The sequence below is a fragment of the Streptopelia decaocto genome, assembly GCF_964273445.1.
Source record: "Streptopelia decaocto genome assembly, chromosome: 2".
In the NCBI taxonomy this organism is placed as follows: domain Eukaryota; kingdom Metazoa; phylum Chordata; class Aves; order Columbiformes; family Columbidae; genus Streptopelia; species Streptopelia decaocto.
The window spans coordinates 12,266,060-12,285,513 of NC_138655.1; the positions used below are offsets into that span (position 1 = coordinate 12,266,060).

General features: G+C 41.7%; 1 protein-coding gene across 2 annotated transcripts in view; it reads right to left on the bottom strand.

The window, feature by feature from the left end:
* Nucleotides 1–6,007: 6,007 nt before the first annotated feature.
* NSMCE2 (NSE2 (MMS21) homolog, SMC5-SMC6 complex SUMO ligase) overlaps nucleotides 6,008–19,454 on the bottom strand; it is a 130,591-nt gene continuing 117,144 nt past the window's right edge. For both annotated transcript variants that reach the window (XM_082046490.1, XM_082046489.1), the window contains 3 exons: nucleotides 10,101–10,186; nucleotides 9,674–9,780; nucleotides 6,008–6,384 (listed from right to left, as the gene is read on the bottom strand). In XM_082046490.1, coding sequence (XP_081902616.1) covers nucleotides 6,225–6,384; nucleotides 9,674–9,780; nucleotides 10,101–10,186 — 353 coding nt within the window. In that variant the 3' untranslated portion in view covers nucleotides 6,008–6,224. The remainder of the gene's footprint in view (nucleotides 6,385–9,673; nucleotides 9,781–10,100; nucleotides 10,187–19,454) is intronic.

Genomic DNA, 19,454 nt, shown 5'->3' on the forward strand with positions numbered 1-19,454 from the left:
TCTCAGCTCTGCCCATAGTGAATTGGAGTCTGAATGGCTTTACAGCCCTTCCAAATGAACCAAGGCAGCGTTGCACGTCTCCGATGGATGGCACTGTAAATCACTGTGGAGCACAGAACAGCGCAGAATTACATTAATAGACCTAACTCTGGGATACAACACTGGCTCTGTGGATAAGTCTTACTACCCAAGTGCTGGAAAAATGAACGACTGTGAGGCAGCGAGCAACAAGGAACCAAACACCCACCTTGGATGCTCTGACGGGAGCCCAGTACCAGTGAGGAGGGGCAGGGGTGGCCTTTGGGAACACAGATCTCTGTGGAGCAGGCACCTTCCAAGCGCTAAGGAAGTCTGAGGAGCTCCCAGTCAAGGGATATAATAAAACCATTGCAAAAAGTAGATCCTGCCTTGGCAAAGGATGGGCAAAGCCAGCAGGACTGCTCACTGTCTCTCTTCCTGGAGTCCCGGCTGCTGCACGAGGGGAGATGGGATCCTGTGGGATGTGCATCACAGACCTGGCACCTGCCAGCAAAGGGAAGGGTCTTGCCCAGCACAGATTTGCCAGCACTGTGGCAATCAGGATGGTGCTCTTCATGTGTTTTTTCTCTTTTTTAAAACATATAAGCAGTGCTATAGCATCTGCCAGATGAAGCACCCAGAATTTCTGATGGTCAGGCATCAACGCTCTCTTTTCCTGGCATGTTATTTTATTTAGTGGGGGTTGTTAGGTGTCATTCAAGCCTGTCTCGCCCTCAGCCACTGCTTATGCTCACCTGATCAGCTGCTTTTCCTTAGATGCTCACAAAACTATCTCTGCTGCTCCAGTTCTCTGACCCTTTATCTTTGTAACTAGAACAGCCAGAGGCAATGAGAATTGTGTAACCATCTCCCCACTTCCCCAGTGCTTGGGACAGGTCTGGTAACTTCGATAATATGTCTCATGGGATACGCAGCGTAAATCTCTATTAGATTAGGCCACTTATAAATAAACTGGCTGCTTGCTACGAGAAGAAATTAGAAAGTCATTAGTTCAGTTATCGGATGAGAGAGATGTGTCATAGAAATACTTCAGCTAATATTAAACTATCAGGCAAATGATGAAAAATATCTATATTTATTTTACAAGTTATCTCAACCCATGTAATGAAACTTAAACTACTGCTAGATTGAAAGGCAGCAATTTAAAACCAGCAGGTCGTCCATAATCTACTAGTGTAGAGAATCACCCTGCACAGACGGGGCTCTAAGAGTAGTTGTGTGGCCAGGTGATAAAGAACTTAAAAGTAATGTTTTTTTATAGCAAGAAAGGCATCAGTGATAAACCCACAACCATCCTTAGACACTGTGGAACCCAACGGCAGATTCACTGTTAAGATATAAAACACATGACAAGCACGTAGTGACATCAAAAGAAGTGCAATGTAATGGTGTTCAGATGTCTCCCCTCAAGCCCGCACAGAAGCTGCTCTGAGGGTTGCTCTTGCTAGGAAATCTAAATAATTCCCTTTTGATAAGCCAGTTGTTATCAGCTCCAAGGAGTCTCATGAGCAGCAGCTCCTGACTTTGTTCCTCTGTGGACTAAAGAGCATGAAGGCTCCTTCTGCTGCTTGAAAGACGTGTGGAGGTTCAGGTTTTAAACCTCAAATCCTGTCTTTACTTCAGAAGTGGATTGCACAAGCGGACAGTGAATGAGTGTCTCTCCATTTCCCCTGCGGTCAGAGAAGATCCTATTCATACTGAGTTTACAAGCAAACACTTCCTTTGGTGAGCTTCCCATGCAATTCAATTCATGTGCCTGCTTTCAAGCTCTGTCTTCTGGCCTAACAGCAGTACAAGCGAGGCAGGCTCTCTTCTCAGCCCAGCACAGCATTTTCTGTGGCATTTGAAATGGTGAAACACACGGTGTTTTCTGTACCTTCCTGCAGTGCTGTTAAGTCACTGACATTACTCATGCAAGAGAATAAGCACATGCATGGCTGTCTACTGTATGATGTACACACATCCCAGAATTTTACTTGATTAACAATCCATCGGATGTTTTTACTTCTTATAGTTACTGGCTGGCAGCCTAGAATCCATACAGGGTTCTCCTCTGAGCGTTGCTGTGACCACATCATGTGTTTGAAATAATAGGTATTAACAGTAAGTAATTTATGATCAGAAAATAAATCCTTATTTACGGAAGACTTGGAATTTGCAGGCAGTACTAGTCTGTACTTGTAGTGAGGAGCCATCAGCTTAAGGCTTTGGCTGTAGCAAGAGAAAGGAAGACCTGTCCTTGGGATATTCTAACATTTTCCAGTCCGGGAAGCACCTTTCCCAGGTGCAACTTCTTCACTGCATAACAGAGCAGTATCCATTATGGAAATGTTCAGTTAATGGGCCACATGGTACCTCAGGATCCATACATGTAGATTTTTAGAGAAGGCGGAGATCAACATTCACTTGAAACAGCCACGGAAGTTAATCAAGCTGCACAGTGAATTCTAAGCTAGTTTTGGCCACAATACTAGAGCTTTTCTTGAGAAAAATGTCATGAGGTACTTGTGACTGCAGGTAGGTAAGACCTTTGTCATCAGCCACTCATGAGGAAACATGAGTGTGTCCAAGAGGACATTGTCTAAAATAAGGCAGCGTGTTGGCCTCGGCTGTTGAGTCATCGGTATCACTTCCTGCAGCCCCTGCTTTTGCTCCGGGTGTTTCTCAAGGGAGCGCTGACTTAGCCAACTCTTTCTGATTCTTCTAGAATGAATAAGATCACAGCTCCGGAGCAGTAATGATGAATATGTCCTTGATTCAGAGGAATGTGCACTCCTTTTATCACAAGTGTGCTAAATCTTCCATGAGATGCCTGCCTGATTAGTTTTTATCTACATACGTCATGGCTCCACTGATTTGAAAACTTCAGAGTCTCTAGTTGTAAAATGGTGAATTCTGCTTCACGGGGAGAATCTGCTCAAGTGCAAGAGCTGTGCTAATGGCTCGTGTCTCGGGCTATCACGAAAGCTGTTGCATATAGATCTCTCTTGCCTTTATTTTTATGTTTGATTAGGCCCTTCTTTTATCACTCAAAATATTATGTGGACCTTCTGTTCTCTGGCAGAGACAGATTCTCACCAGGTTTCAGCGACAGACCCTTATCAGCTACGCTGAGGTTTGCTGCATTTGCAAAGCACCCCTTATGGAAAAAAAGGAAAAAAAACCAGCTCACCTCTGAGTTTCTTTCTTTGGATATTGTTGCAAAATTTCTGACGTCAAACAATGAGACACAAACTACCCTGTGAACTGTTAACATATGCCTGTTTACATATGATATCTTATAGCCAAAACAGATTAAGGTTTGAAGGTTTAACTGCTGTTGAGTTTCCACTTCTGTGAATCATACAGATCAGCTTATTCATCACTTATTTTTATTCTTTAACCCTTTCAAGCTTCTCTCTACCCAGAGTGGAGTTTATGGGAGACATGGGACACATGGGAACAGAGAGGTCACAAGGAAAATTACTTGTAAGAACCACCAATAAGAGACAACCAGCCATGAAAAATCAACAGGATGGTTCAGATTCCAGGTTTAGAGGAAAAAAAATCACTCGTCAGACTAGGATTCCTTGGGTGTTGTGATATAAATTCAGAAAAGCCAAACATTTTGGGGAGCACTGCTTTGATTTCAGTAAATACAGATATTTTTCTCTAGAAGTCAAATCTATGTGATGCATCATTGAATTTATTGGCACTCACTTAAGTACTCTCATCAGCAATCCTGACATAATTGCATGAAGTAATTGTCTTTTTCTGGGTAATATGACTGTGGCCATACTTGAATGAAAGTATTTCTGATGCTAAAAGAAAGAAACCTACCTCTATTTAAACACACATGCCTCTTCAGCTCACATGCAATTGTTATTAATGCTAAGCAGGCAGTCCATTTCTCTCAGCTGGAGACTGAGAAGGATTTCAGCATTTAGGCTGCACGTGCTGTTCAGTCTCTGACTCACTGACGCTGCCAGGCTCAGCCTAGCAAAGGAGGGATGGAGGATCATGCATTTTGAGGCAGGAATGTGAACATTCAGAAATACCTTTCCACTTAGAGTAGCAATGAGTGCTTCACTATTTGGCACTGCTATGGGTCAAGCCTCTCTCTTTAACATACAACAAGGTGTAACCAAGACAGCAATCTCCCTCGTAGCATTACTCACTGCAACAGGAGGGTAACGACCGTATCAGGAACTGTCGCTATCTAAGGGTAATAGTGGCACAAACACCACACGTAGCAAAGCAAACCTGCTGCCACCAGTTTGTTGGTATGAATTAATCTGGGTATAATTTAGCATTTATAATGTTACGTGTTATTGGAAGGTGCACTCAATCATCCAGACACCTACACAAACTAAATGTGTGACACTGCGGCCATGTAAAACATATGTACATCTTTGCATCTGAGAACTTGGGAGGGGGATTACCGCTGAGAACTGAATTAGATCCCTGAGGACATTAATGCACCTTTGTCAGAAACTGCAGATTGTTTAACCAGTACAAGTTACCATTTCTGAGTGTTCTGCTTACAAATTGCACTGGAGTAAATTTAACCACAAGCTTAAAGATGAAACAAAAAGCTATGAACAGTTTAGGACATTCTCCCCCCCCTCCTTTTTTTTTATCATAAATGCTATATTTAACATCCTCCCTGGTGGTATTTAACTGAAAATTGGTGACCCATATTAAAAACTATCGGTTTGAGACCTGAGATGTCTTAAAAGGGACCTATTTTTACACAGAAAAATACAAACAAGCACATACGGCTCAACTGCCCCCAGTCTCTTCCAGCTGTTCCAGCTGTGCTCCTATGGCCAGCAGTGCTCACGAGCCCTGCTCCGCTTTGCGAAGACGGACCTTTGGGGTTAGACCACATTATGAAAATTACCCAGCTAATTCCCATGAAGTGTTTTGAACACAAAAGCTCAGTGCAAATAATAATGGTTCGGTTCCCTTTTTTAGCTATGAAATCAGCTTGTAGATTAATATTCTTCAATTACAAAATAGCAATTTCAGTTTGAAGTGGTTTGCCCTCTTAAGTGCAATTGGGGTTAATAATGTTCTATGAGAGGAAAGCTGTTAGCAAACAGCAACTCAGAGTGGAAAGCTCAGTATTTAGGTACCTTAGCTACACTTTACCCTAAATGTCAGATTGTAAATTCAGAAAACTGACTTAGGAAAATACCATCAAAGCTGCTAAGGATCCAAAGGCTCAAAGAAACCTGTATTTACTCTTTCACATATGCCAAGAGAAAATTATCATCTGACCACCAAGGCAGCTCCTTTTAGCTACAGCTATTTCTGATTCATATGCATAATGCCCTATCTGCTAGATGTGTTCAGATCAGTTTAAGTAATATATACAGTGTCACAAAGTTTAAGTCCTTTTTTAGATCTATGCCCAAATGCATAGATATCTGAAACACGGGAAATGAGATTAACTGCTTTTCAATTCAAGGCATATGGTTAGAATATATTAGAATATATTTGTATTATCTACAAATTAGTTATTGGAATACAGTTGTAAATAATTCTAGTCTCCTAACCTATACTATTAAGGAAAAGCCCTCTGGGACTTCCAAACGCAAAAAGCCTGAAATGAAAGCTTTTGAATCTCAAAAGAAAAGCCTAAGTGAGGGCAGAGTGTTCAATAATTATAAGAACGAGGCCAAGATCCTCAAAGCTGAGTGGTAATTTTGCGTGTCCACATGCAAGGTACAGATGTGCAGCACTTCCTGCAAATTAAGCTCTATTAAGGCCTCCTGAGGTTTGCATTAAAGCGCGGACGCGCTCCCAGGCAGAGTTTATGACCTGGGTAAATCCTTGCTCCACGTGCCCTACTCCGGGTATTTCCAGCAGTTACAGAGACGGTGACAGAACTGCCTGCAATACTGAGCAAAGCGCTCCCTGTCAAATGCCGGCAGAATTTCTATCTCTAATGTGCTGAAAAAAATTAGCACACCCACACAGAAGGTTAAATGCTGCGAAACACATTTTATTTATCAAATGCAAGTTTTTAGAATGTCAGGAACGTTAAAAAAGCAAGTTAAACTGGAATTCCTCATATTCGGCTGTTTAAAAAATGCTTTCAGTCACAGCTGAGACCTTCAACTTTGCCTATAAACGAAACACTTTAAATAACGATCAGTTACGCAACCTACTTACAATCAGCAGCTTATCTCACAAAACCTCTAACAACAAATTTTCTTTGTGTCACCATCGTCTCCATCCGACTTCTCCAGTGTTGACCAGCTTTGTTTTTTCTGGCTGTCAATCGCTCTTTTAAGTGCTTCGTCTCGCACAAGATCTGATTCTTTTACATCGACATGGCTACAGCCAATTTTAGGACATCTGTTAAAAAGAAAAGAGAGACTCCATTCAATCGGAAGAATTGTATTTTTGTCAGATATAGGCTTCCATATAACATCTGCTGGTTTATATTTAGCTGGGATTCATTCTCTATGTCAGTTCCTCATTACCTATTTTCCTTTTCACCAGCTCTCTCTGGGGAAAAATAAATCCATTTATCTAAACTGGTGGGAATCAACAGCTGAAGGAAAGAAGGAGAACAGGAGGAGATGGAGCCTCTCACCTGTAGATCACTCCTTTGCTTCACATACACAAGCTGCCTGCATCAGTAACAGCACCAGCATGGCATGGCCATCTTTCTGTGCTGCTTCCTCTCTTTGCAGCCTTCTACAAACTGCAGGGAGCTACCTCTTACCTTATTAATCACCAGAAGAGAGGTCTAATCCTCACTGATAGCTAAATAGGGAAATTAATTTACAGGGAAATAGACAGAAGAGAATGAAACTTGCAAAGGGTGACTGGTGAATCAGTGGACTATCTCGTTGGTGTAAAAATTTACCTGAGCTTTCATGAGCTGAGAAGCACAGAAAGGAGAAATAAGGTCAAATTAACAGCCTCTAAATCATAATCACATACAAAATGACTTACAACTACTTGAAACAACCAGATAAAGGGTGAAAGATATTCAGGGATCAAAGGTCATTTTCCTTTGTAAGTAGCCCAGGCATGCACAGCTGGTACCTGTGGTCGGAAATAACAGTCCTCCTGATTTTTTCCTCTGTTAGGAGTAACTTTTCTCTGAGGCACTGAACTTATTTATGCTCAGTACTCATAGCTTTTACTCCAGATTTGTCCACAGCTTACTGTGTTTGTCATGGATAAGTCAGTTAATTGCTCTGTGCCTCAGTTTTCCCATTTATCACCTTACTAGAGCAATAACGTGACAGATTAATGAATAACAAGTGCTCAGAAAACTTCTCATATTTCCTGTAAGCATAAAGTATTAGCATGTCCTTCCAGGCAGTGGAAAACAGTGAGCAAACCGAGACACGTAGGAGTTGCCTAAAGGAGTCTATGTCACGTCTATCAGCCCCAAAGCGGTGGCAGCACGTACGTCGGCTGCAGAGCTGACCCGCAGCCGGCGCTGCCAGGCGCACCAAAGGGATCCAGTGCATCCGAACGGGAAAGGGCAAGTGAGGAAACCGCCACTTCTGTAACCCCAGAGTGAGCAACAGCTTTGATTTCAGAGACAGGACAGAGAGAATCCCCCCTATTCATGGCTCTGTTCTATCAAGATACCTGCTGCCACTTCAATATTGCTGGCGGGAGCGCAGTTGAGTAGCAACACCCTGACAACAGGGAGCTCAAACGGGGAACTTGTTGCACTACCTGGCCAATATTCCCACCACAGCAGACGATGGTTTTTCAAAACTGACTGCGTTTTCACGAGAAAGTTTAAAATTACAGCAGGTCAGTGAGACTGGGCAGAGAAAACCAAGTTGTCTTTCTTAATTTAGTTACTGCAAAGACAAGTTATTGCCGTGCTTGTGCTTTTCTAGCATACTGGAGTAACTACTGTAAATATGGGAAGGCTGCAAGCTAAAAGCTCAACATCAAGAACTGCCAGGATTCAGGCTGCACAAATAACTTCATTTTGGGATAATGTAGCTTTTGAAGCTAGGTGTTGTGCAGAATACATGAGGGGTTTTTACTCTATATTTTCTCCAAGTCTTTCATTTCTTATAAGGTAAAATAAAAATCACGTGACACTATTAGTTTTTCAGCAGAGCTGAAACTTTGGTTCACCACAACAGTCTGTGCTACCATGACATTTTCCTGATGGATTTAACAAAGAGAAATATTTAGATATGAACATGCTAAATTCAGTTCTGTATTGCAGAAGGTACTTTTGTCGTGGCTTCGGGCTGTTGAGCACATGCTTCCTGACCTGTCCCTGTGCTCCAGAACACTCACTTTCTTCTCTCAAATTTGTGAGCTATTTCCCAATTCCTGATTATTTTTCCAGCCAAGTTTCTGTCCATTCGTGTTGCTGGTTTTGTTGTAATTCCCAGGATGGTGCACCCACTCCACTTTTTCTCCCTAGACCTCATAACACAGGCAAGGTACTTCTGCCTTGTTCTTCGAGCTGTCTGGACACAGTGGCTGGACATCCCCATTGATGCTGGTTTTCACATCAGTGCTTTCCTGCAGGCAGGAAGAAGCGTGGAATAAAAAGTCCCACTCCACCTTTGTATCCCCCATGGTGGAGTGTGTAGAGCAGGGGTGTCAAACTCATTTTCACCGGGAGGCCACATCAGCCTCGCAGTTGCCTTTGAAGGGCTGAATGTAATTTTAGGAGTGGATAATTTCACCATGGCCCCCGGTGAAAATGAGTTTGACACCCCTGATGTAGAGTGTAACAGAAAAGCAAGAGCAAGGGATGGAGGAACTAAGGTGTCTGTGGTGTTATCGTTGGGGAAATCAGGTTGCTGGTCTCTGACAGACCTTCCTGAGCATGTGCAGGCTCTAGCATATATATAGTGTAAAAACAAATGTGAAGCTAATGATGTCCTCCAAATTTGGTCTAAAAAGTGCTTGAGCCCCTTTTCTTCTTTCTCTCTGTTTATTTTTGTTGTTGTTATTTTTCCCAAGCAAAACCATCCTAAATTCGAAACTTACTGGAGAGGATTTCAGGTTTAAAAATTCAACTGTTACATCTTCTCACTCACAAAAATACGTCCTGTGTGGCAAGCGGCAGGCTGCTTTGATGATATAAAGTAAGAATTATTTAATTGCATCGTAGCAGGAACTGCACAATCCTATATGATCATTCTTAAAGCTCCATCTGATCATTCTTAAACTCTGTACTACCTAAAAAGTGGTTTAACATTTCTCATTTTAATACTGATTTAAGTGTTTTAACACTTATCAGTTGTATTTGAATATAACTGCAAAAGAGGGTGCACAGAGTAGATTTTTATGTTTCCTCATTAACTTCAGGGCTTGCTAAAGAAGCACTGGGAACAAAATGCGCAATTAAATGTTGGGAAGCTAAAGTTTGTTGTTCACGGCTACACGAAAACTCTTTGCTTCTGTTGCGCAGGTACCATGAGTAGCTGTAACTTCCCCACACACTTCCTGAATATTTCCTTACACATTGTTTTCATTAAAAAGAAAAGCTCCTTCACGTGTACAGTGCTAATGAGGAGACGGTGACTTGGGCAGACACTGAAGTATTACTTCCTGCAGCCTTGCCAATCCAAATACATTTCCTAGAACAAGTGGAGTAAAATTCCACTTACACAGCAAAGCAAATAGCTTGTTAGCTTACCGGACTTTTTTCCTTTGCTGCTTTCGAGTCTGGATAATTTTTAAAATGGCGTCTTCTTCATAAATATGTCCACAGACTTTGTTCCGAACCGGCCTCTTCATTTCCATCTGTAATCAATAAAACTTGACTTAAAGGAACTGATAATGCCCATGAAAGTGCTTCTTACAGGATTTTACGTAAAACAGCAGGAAGTGCATTTGCCATTCATACACGGCATTGCGCTGAAATTACGGGGTCAGGTCCTGCATGGTAAACTGCATTACTGCTTATGTGGGGTTTTTTCCCAAGCAGTGTTGCTCTTCTTTGATAATGCTTGTCATTTATACTGCCTGGTTTTCAAAAAGTATTGCAGAATTGTAATAAACAATCCAATGGAGATTATGAAATAACTACTGCCCAATCAATTACGGTAGCAGCGATAGCATACCTGTGTAATGGGACAAATGAAGTTCGTCTGACTCTGAGTCACAGCTATGTCTTCATCAATTTGTTCAATGGACTCATTGCCATTACCTGATTGATGACAAAATATAATGGGAAACAAGACAGTTTTCATTTTCCATTTAATATAAATAGCCAATACTTAAAATAAGCAAATAAAATCCAGCATTTGCCAAGTGTTATCTCACAGTGATGTCTAAGATGCCACAACATTTTCTGTACTACTCCCTGAACAAGACACCTCAAAAAATACTGCACCATGGTCTCTGTTAGAAAATGTGAATTTTTAAATAGCAAGCACTTTTTGTGTGTGTGCAACTATATATAGCTAGAAAGGAGGGCTGGTAGGGAAAGCAAGCTGGCCTGAATCTATGCAAAGCTTTTGGTATTCTCTGTTCAGGTTCACCAAAAAACAGTGACAAGTGGATGAGTCAACAAAACCTAACAAAGGATGAGGTCTTTTGCAGATTTGGCAGTCCTACCCTCAAGATCAGTTCGTGTTTAAATGCCATAAATGGGCTTGCTATATAGCCTGTATACACAGTATATACTTTAAAAGGAATTTGTACTGTTTACCATAATGCATCATTTGTAAAGTCATGCCACTGTATTTTAAAAATACTATAATTACTGAAAAATAAAAGCCAGGAAAGTGTTATTTGAGACTGACAACAGAAACATTATTGAAGTGACCTTAAGAAGGAGAGTCAGAACAAAATACTGAAATCTCACAGCCCAATGCCAGGGAATGTGAAGCAGGAAAACTGTAAGAAATCCACCTTGAGCTAGAGAAGATGCGGGTCCCCACCTCCACCAGAAGAAGACAACAAGGTGTAAGCAGCTCTAGGTGCCAGGGGATGCCAGCCCAGGGATCCATGCAGAAACTCATTAGCCAGAGTCAAGAGCTGACGTACTGGGGCAGCCAAGGGGACTACTTATTGCTATGTATAACCTTAATAAATGTATACATGTTATTTTATCTTTTCCTGATTTTGTTCTGTTATTGTGAATCTAGGCTTTTAGTTGAATGCATTTGTTTATCTTTAAATCTTATCTGGTGACAATAGCAAACTTAACACCTGCCGTAACTTTCCATTCCTTTGGGGTAGTTCTGCAATGTTTTTGCAGCAGTTCCCCAAGGTGAGTCCTCAAGGTGTCCCAGACTGAATTTTTCTCTCTAGCTGCAGAAGCTACATTGCAATGTAGCACCTGGGACATGGCAACCCTGGCTGTACATACAGACTAGGGGACGAGATGGACTAGATGATCTTTTGAGGTCCCTTCCAATCCCAGAGATGCTGGAGAGCAGCTCTGCATAGAGGGATCTTGGGGTTCTGGTCGACGGCAAGTTGAACATGAGCCAACAGCGTGTTGTGGCAGCCAAGAGGGTCAACCGTGTCCTGGGTGCACCCAGCACAGTATTGCCAGCTGGGCAGGGAGGTGATTGACCCGCTCTGCTCTGCACTGGTGCGGCCTCACCTGGAGCACTGTGTGCAGGTCTGGGTGACACAGGATAGAAAAGATATTAAGCTGCTAGAGAGTGTCCAGAAGAGGGCTACCAAGTTGGTGAAGAGTTTGGAGTTGAAGGCATATGAGAAGCGGCTGAAGTCACTTGGTTTGTTCAGCCTGGAGAAGAAGAGATTGAGGGGAGACTTCATGGTGGCTACAGCTTCCTCACAAGGGGAGGAGAAGGGGCAGGCACCGATCTCTTCTCACTGTCGACCAACAATAGAACCTGAGGAAATGGCAGGAAGATGTGCCAGAGGAGATTTAGGTTGAACATTAGTAAAAGGTTCTTCACCCAGAGGGTGCTGGACACTGGAACAGGCTCCCCAGGGTGGTGTCACAGCCCCAACCCTGACAGAGTTCAAGAAGAGACTGGACAACATCCTTGGACACATGGTATGAACTGTGGGGTTGTCCTGTGCAGGGACAGGAGCTGGACTCGATGATCCTTGGGGGTCCCTTCCAACTCAGGACATTCTATGATTCTATGACCAGATTGTTCAGAAAAGATGAAATCTTTCCATGGCGTGTGTTGGCTTTGGCTGCCAAGAGGGCAGTGAGAAACACAAGACAGAGGGTTTTTAGTTACTTCATTATTTACCTTCTACAAAGCCTCAGCCTTGGTTCTCTTTGCTGCTATTGCACCCTATCAGCCAGTCTTTGCATTTTTGCATCCCTGGTATTGAGCCTTCCCCATCTGTTAAGGACCAGTGTTTCCTCACTTATGGTCGGTCCTGCATGCCTGTAGAACCCCATCACCTTCCGGCTGATAAAGCAGACATCACCTCTCACACCCAGCCTAGACCACGCACGCTGCCCTGTGAGCCAGCACATCCCTGCATGAGCTGCTCTCAGCATCCCTGCTGCAGCCACCGCTCCACCGCAGCACCTCTCAGTATGCCGGTTTTATTTGCATCTATTTCCTTCCTTCTTAACCGAGACTGGCCTTCTCTCCATGCCAATACACCAGGAGTTTTCCAAGCATTCAGGAATGTTTCTGACCTCGGTACTGCTGCAAATACTTAGGCAATACTCAGCGAGCATCAAGGGTGTTTCTGTTTCTGTTAGTAAGGCTTCACTCAATCAATAGGGTATGGATGCAAGGAGAAAAGGAGCTCAAATGTCCAACGTCAATAATAATTTTAAGGCTTTAATCTCCAAGAGTATTAATGCACATTTATCAGATACTGAACCCCATAACAAAAGCAAATACTTGCAAATCCGAAGGAAAAAGTAGACACAATTTAACTGTAAATTCCAAAACTGCAACGGTATAGACATCAGAAAAAGACTTGCATCAGTTATCAGTTTTCGGAAGAGAAAACCTGTCACACATTCTTACACTGATCACATACAAGGTTTATTCTATAACAAACACAGTGTTTTGAAGAAAATACAACTTTCTGAGGAAAAGTGGGGGTTTAGTGAAGGTCTTGAAATACAAAGCAATGGCTGAAATCCCACTGAGACAGCAAGGCTAAAGAGTATTCCAAATAATGGTAGGTGCCAGCTTTGGCATGGGCTGCCTTATTTAAATACCATACCGACGCAGAATTGCCTTAAATTCATGTATCTGCAAATTTCAACATCCTGCAGCTTTAATCTTTCCTGCTGAAAACATCTGGAAATTCACATTTTTCTATGTTGTACTTTGTTTCAACTCAAGAACTTGGCATGTAGGTCCAGTGTACCAGCACATCATGTTGGGCAGTGAAGTCAGAACGCAGCAGTATTAGCAAGATCTAGGACAGGCGACTGATTACAAAGGTTGATTTCTTTTGTATCAATAATATGTAGATACCAAAGAAGCTGGGTGAAGTTTTAAAATGTGGGGCTTGTGCCTGTGATTTTACTTTTAAAGCTCAGCACTCCATGTCAGGTATGCAAGTGGCCTCTTCTGGAAGAATATTCACCTTGTGTAGCACCTTCTGACTTTGCTAAGGACTCACCACTTCAACTCTGTGTGCTCACTTAGGTACCAACACAAGAATTTAGGAGACTATGTTGAAGCATCCAAGTTTGAAAATACGAGCTGAAGCTTGGGTACTGGTGTTGAGTCTCCCCTGAAGGTCTCAGGTCTCTAAATTATGTGGACTAAATCATAGGCTGGGTTTACCTCTTACTTGTACTGGCTTTGGAGGTTGACTTAGATGCCTCATGTTTAGTGGTTGAAATTCCATGAGCTGAGACCCACTCCTTGTAGATGGGATAAATTAATCTTCCTGAATTCAAATTGTCCTCTTGGTGCAAGCTTATCTTAAACACTTAGGTTGCACTTCATTTGCAACAATTTTGTACGCAGTCTATCAGACCGGGGCCCTGGTTTCAAGAGGTTATCACAGCATAAATGAATAATTATTTAAAATATTTCCTTTTCATAAGCAGCTAGTATTTTTAGTTATAAATATGGAAGACTGTGATGATGCAAGTGATACTTCAAACATGTCAATAGCAAATTAGCATAAATCAGATAAACCACCCACAGATTTGTTGTTCTTGCTTGATGTTTAGATTACAGGAGGGGAGAGGAAAAGAACTTTTTTCAGTTACAGTAAATTTTGCGGAGGTTATGCAGAGACACACATACATCCCAATCTGGTCAGTAAGATGCTCTAAACTGTAAACCTACACCTGTAAACTCATATTGGAAGATGTTTTTATTGAGGCCAAAGGGATTTTTTACCAACTGAAATGCATAAAATTTTGGAGGTTCTAACCTGCAAGTCTGACTGTTCTATAGGAAGAAGAAATAAAAACACAAGGTCCTACATATTTCAGCTAAGTCAGGTTACATTTTTGTAAAATTGAGTTTTCTCTGGAAATTAAAACCAGATGCAGAAAACAGTAACTTATTGTTACTGAAATTCAGATGTTGCCTTATGTAACAGAAGTACATACATCTATTTTGGTAGTCTGAGAGATTACATTTTAAGAGCCTTAAGAGTTTCTACTTTTCCATTCCAGCCAATTGAAACCTGTTATGAGTATTAGTAACACATTTTCTATCTGGCTATCTCAGCAATAATGTTTATGGCTAATTAGTGCCCACTCTTGTAATATAACTGCATTCTCATAAAGGTATCTATTTTTGGTAACACATCATAATGAATTTTGCAACTGCCAACTGTTTTTTCCTTATTCAATTTTAATTAAAAGCTGGTAGTACTTTATATCTCTATCACTTTCATCTCTTGATAAAAATGTGACTAATATGCCTTAGCTCAGTTTTTACCTACTCTGCTGAGGGAGACTGAGAACTTGAAAGCCAAATTTTAAAAATAAGAAAACCATGGTGTGGAGACTTTAACTGCTACATTGTGAATTATATTAGGCATGGATAGTATACATTTTAAAAAAACGTTAGAGGAAAGATCCTCTCTGTTGTCATTGTCACTTCTGTGACAGACAGAGTGCTGTCTGCTCGCTGCTTCCAGTGCCCATGATATCCCCTGTCTACCCAATTCTTGTTTCTCTAACCTGGCTCTGAGTGAGCAGATGTTGCAATGTAAACTTAATTGATTTCTTTCCTTGTGTGCTGTGCTGTTCTGCCTTCTCACCTGTCACCAGTCAGACGCTAATCCCGGAAATCAAAGGGTAACGTTAAGCCTGCAGGATTGAGTCTTTATAAGCCTGAGCCACTAGACAGACAAGGTCTTGGCTCCCAAGAGGGTCTATTGTCCTGCTGATTCTATAGAAATAACAGCAACTCATCCAGCCTGGGAAAAATTCTACCTCTGAGAGCTCCAAAAAACCCATGAATGTGATGAGGGCAAGTCAAATACCAAGTGCTCCTGCCAGCAGGACACAGAAAATGATGAAAGGTGAGGGAGGTGAAGGACATGGCCACATCCAAGAGTTGTATTCTAAGAGACAGAAGGAGTCTGGGGCACTGCCAGCATGGGCTGAAGAAGATCCAAGGCCAAGTCTAAAGGAGGGAACGAACCCAAACACTGCTTTCCATGAGACGCACTGCTGAGACCACCATGGGCAACGCTTAAGAGCTGGTGAGCACATGCATTAGTGCTCTGAGTTTGGGTTAGACTGCAGACCGGAGAAGCCGACCAGAACAACTGTCCAGAGTCCTGCCCTGGAGATGGGTCTGCAGTAAATGCTGTAGGAGGAGTGAAAGAAGAGGGGAAGCACAGACTAATACCTTCCTGGCAAACTTTCCCAGTCTCTAGCAATTTGTGGCCAAGGACTTCTTGAGTCAGAAGTAGTATCTTTGTACTTAATAAGCCCTGGAGTTTTCCTTCAATGAATTTGTCTAAACTTGGAGAGGGGAATTTGGGCCTGGACTTTTCAGCTTGATTAGAGACAGTTATCTTTGCTAGAAAGGTTAGCAACAGTTTAATTTTCCTTGAAATTTACCGCAGAGGCTGCAGGTTACAGTTTAATTTGATTTTTAAGAGGGAAAATAAGGTGTGCAAGTTACAGCTGCAGTCAAACAGTTCAAAGGCTTTCTGCTCTTGCCAGAGGCATGCGATAGTTCAATTTGCCAACCAAGGCAAACTAGGCTTTACATTAAAGTACATTACAATTTGATTACTTGCTGGTGTTGCAATACACCAGTTGATCTAAGGAAGGTGGCCTCTGACATGTTGCTCCAGATTGCAATTGCAAATTTACTTGCTCCTGCCCAGGCCAAGCAATTTGCTGGTAATTTACTAACAAGTCCCTTGTACGGGCCCTGTTTTAGACATACTTGTATAAGAAGTACATAAGCACGCATTCAGTCTATCCAAAATAAAATGACAATCCTGTAAATATAAGCCATTCTGACTTTCTTGGAGTGTGAAAAGCAAATTAGGTGAACAAATTAGCAAATTGTTAGTTCCTTTACATAATAAGAGTGGGGAAGGAAAGGACAGTAACCTGCACTAAGTAACCATCCTCTAAAAACTGCTTTAATACCATCAAATTCACAGCACTTGCATATTTTACAGTATTTGTCTCACTAGGCTACAGGCCTTTTAGAATACACTATTGCAAATGGAAATAGTGTTCCCATTTTATCCTTTGACTGGAAAAGTGGTTGATGTGAGTCTTCCAGAATGACCTTAGGATTTGATTGAAACGTTATGGGGCACTTGTTACAGAAATGTAAGTGAAGGAGATGGAAAGACACTTGAAGCTAGATACACTTAGCCATTTAATGTATTAATAAATAAAATGTGACTACAAATCCCACCTAGGAGAAAAAAACAAACAAACAAACAAACAAACACTCCAGAGGTGCCCTGTGAAACCTTTAACTCATAAACTCTTTGAAGTGGGAAGTAAGACATCATCTTTCCCTTTAGATTTGGGGAAATTCAGACTGTTGTGCAGTGGGAGCTGTGTCCCTAGAAACGTGAACATGAAGGATATCTTTGATTATAAACCACACAACTCCGACAGTTTGGTAGGCAAACATATAGAGGTGGTTTTCTTGCTCCCTCTGTTATTGCAAACATGAGAAATCCACACTTCAAAGTCCATGGATGACATTTCAAACAGCAGTTTCCTCATCACTGCAGTCTGGACTAGATCTGAAGAAGCTCCTGGGGAAGATGAAGCTTACCTAAAAAGATGCCACGAAGGCTCATCAGTAAGCTCAGAGAACTCACTGTTTCTGGAAAATCTAAGAAGGCCATGTTCTTCCATCTTAACTATCATCACCCACAATGGGTGTAAACTTAGTAAGTGAATTAAACACCAAAGGCTTGCTGAAAATAAACCTAACTGATAAACAGACTACTTAAATGACCGGGAAACTCGAGGTCTACATGAAAGCACACTGGGCATGTGACAATAGAGCAAAAGTGTTCGGGACGCCACAGTATGAGCAAAGCAAGACAAACCCTGGAATATCTTATGAGGAAAAAATATATCAGACACAAGCTACTAAATTGCAAATATATGTAAAGAAAGTTTTTATTACTTGGTTTTTCTCCTGCTCTTCAGAAGAAAAAAAGCTGAACAATCACTGATTCACACAGTATACTGTATAAAGGCAATTTCCATGGTTAGAGAACATCACTTCATATATCAGAGATTAGAAGAATATCATACACATTTAAAAAATGAATAAATTCGCTCCAGACACATGAAAGAAAAAGTTGCAAAAGATGCAATCAGAAAGAAAAAAAAAAAACCCTACCAGTTCATGAGAAGATGAACCACTTTCCATTACTAACATTGTGGTCAGAATCTGGAATGTCACTGATGCAATGCTAACCATCAAATGACATGAACATGCAGGGCTTGCCTACACAGGGAAGCTGTTGCAAAATAAGCGAGGGTGTGAATGCAGAACGCATTAGCCGCTTGGCTTTAACTCGCTGTGTGGAGACTCTCATTCTGCACCAGGAGTGCCTGTTGGCTGTTTAGCCTTCTCCACTTCCACAGCGGACTTGAGCGAGGCACTGTTAATGCTGGACAGGAGCAGTGAGAGGAAAGCTGTTGGTACTGGGAGCAATTTGGAGCCACGTTCGTTTCTGCATGAGTCCTTAGAAGTCCTTGGATGGTTTGTTCTGCAAATTTAATTCCAATTTTCTCAGAACAGTCCATGCCAAGTATGCTCTACATACTAGCTCACAAGCAGAAATCATGTCTATGACACCCCTGAACGAAAAGTAACATCATGTTTCTTGTAACTATAGAGTTGGAGGTCGCTTTGCCCATTTCAAATGTCATTTGTGCATTCTTGTAGTCACTCACTTCTGAAAAGCTGAGCTGGTGACAGATTTTCAGGTGGAACAAACTTCTACTAGGAAACACTCCTGGACAGAACTGTTCCAGGGTAACAGAGGGACAGAAAATGAAAAGAGCAGCGATCAGGCAAGGGGACCAGGCAGCGTCGCTCCCCAGCAGCCCATCCAACAGGCTGCTATGGAACCAGTGAGCACAGAGCCCCTAGTGAGCCCAAATGATCACACCCTTAAAAGATTATCATCATGATTATCATTTCAATCTGTCTCTTCACGTTCTCCTCACAAGACTTTCCGCAAAAGACTTCACTGTATTCCATTCCTAAGCAGCTCTGTTGAAAAATACCTTTAAATGTCACCAAAACAAGTGAGCCCCGGTGTCAGGAGCATGGTGAATACAGACACGTGGAGGTTGCCATGTGTTGGGGCACAGGCAGGATTATTTATAAGGTACAGGGTGAGAGGCCTAGAAGCTGTAATCTCTGAATATTAACCTGTTGATTTGACGATTGGCACTGACTCAGCAGCTGCCTGACACTGCAGCGAGGGCGCAGGAAAGAGCAATATCTCACCTTTGGACATCAGCAGGTTTGTAGGACAGCAAAACAGCTCCACTGCCTCCTTTACCCCAAGGAGGCTGGAGGGACAGATCTGCCTCTCTTTACCAGGAAAACACAGATGTACTATATCGCTCTTGAATAAAGACATGAGTACAAATACATTAAACTGAAATGATGGGGACAAAATATTATTTTCTACACCCTCTAATGCCCAGCGTTGAAAGACTTGAAATAAACTTTTAGGCGAGAGATTTTATTTCAAAATTAATATTAATGAAGAGAGCAACATTTGCAATTCTTCTCTTAGTGATGCATTTCACACCTTTGGAGTGCTTTCTAAAGCTCACAACTACTTCAAAAATTAATTTACTTCATTTAGAAATACATAACGTCAAGTTATTCCAATTCAGTGTGCAGTGAAGCACTATATATATCCACATAACTTATTTGAGTTATATTAATAAGATGTATAACGAAAGAAGTTGCGTTCATTTCCCAGGCTTTTTTCTATAGAAATGAATTTCTTCTGTATTTTATGTATATAAACTTTACCACTCCGGTTATTCTGAATTCCGCAGCTTTCCA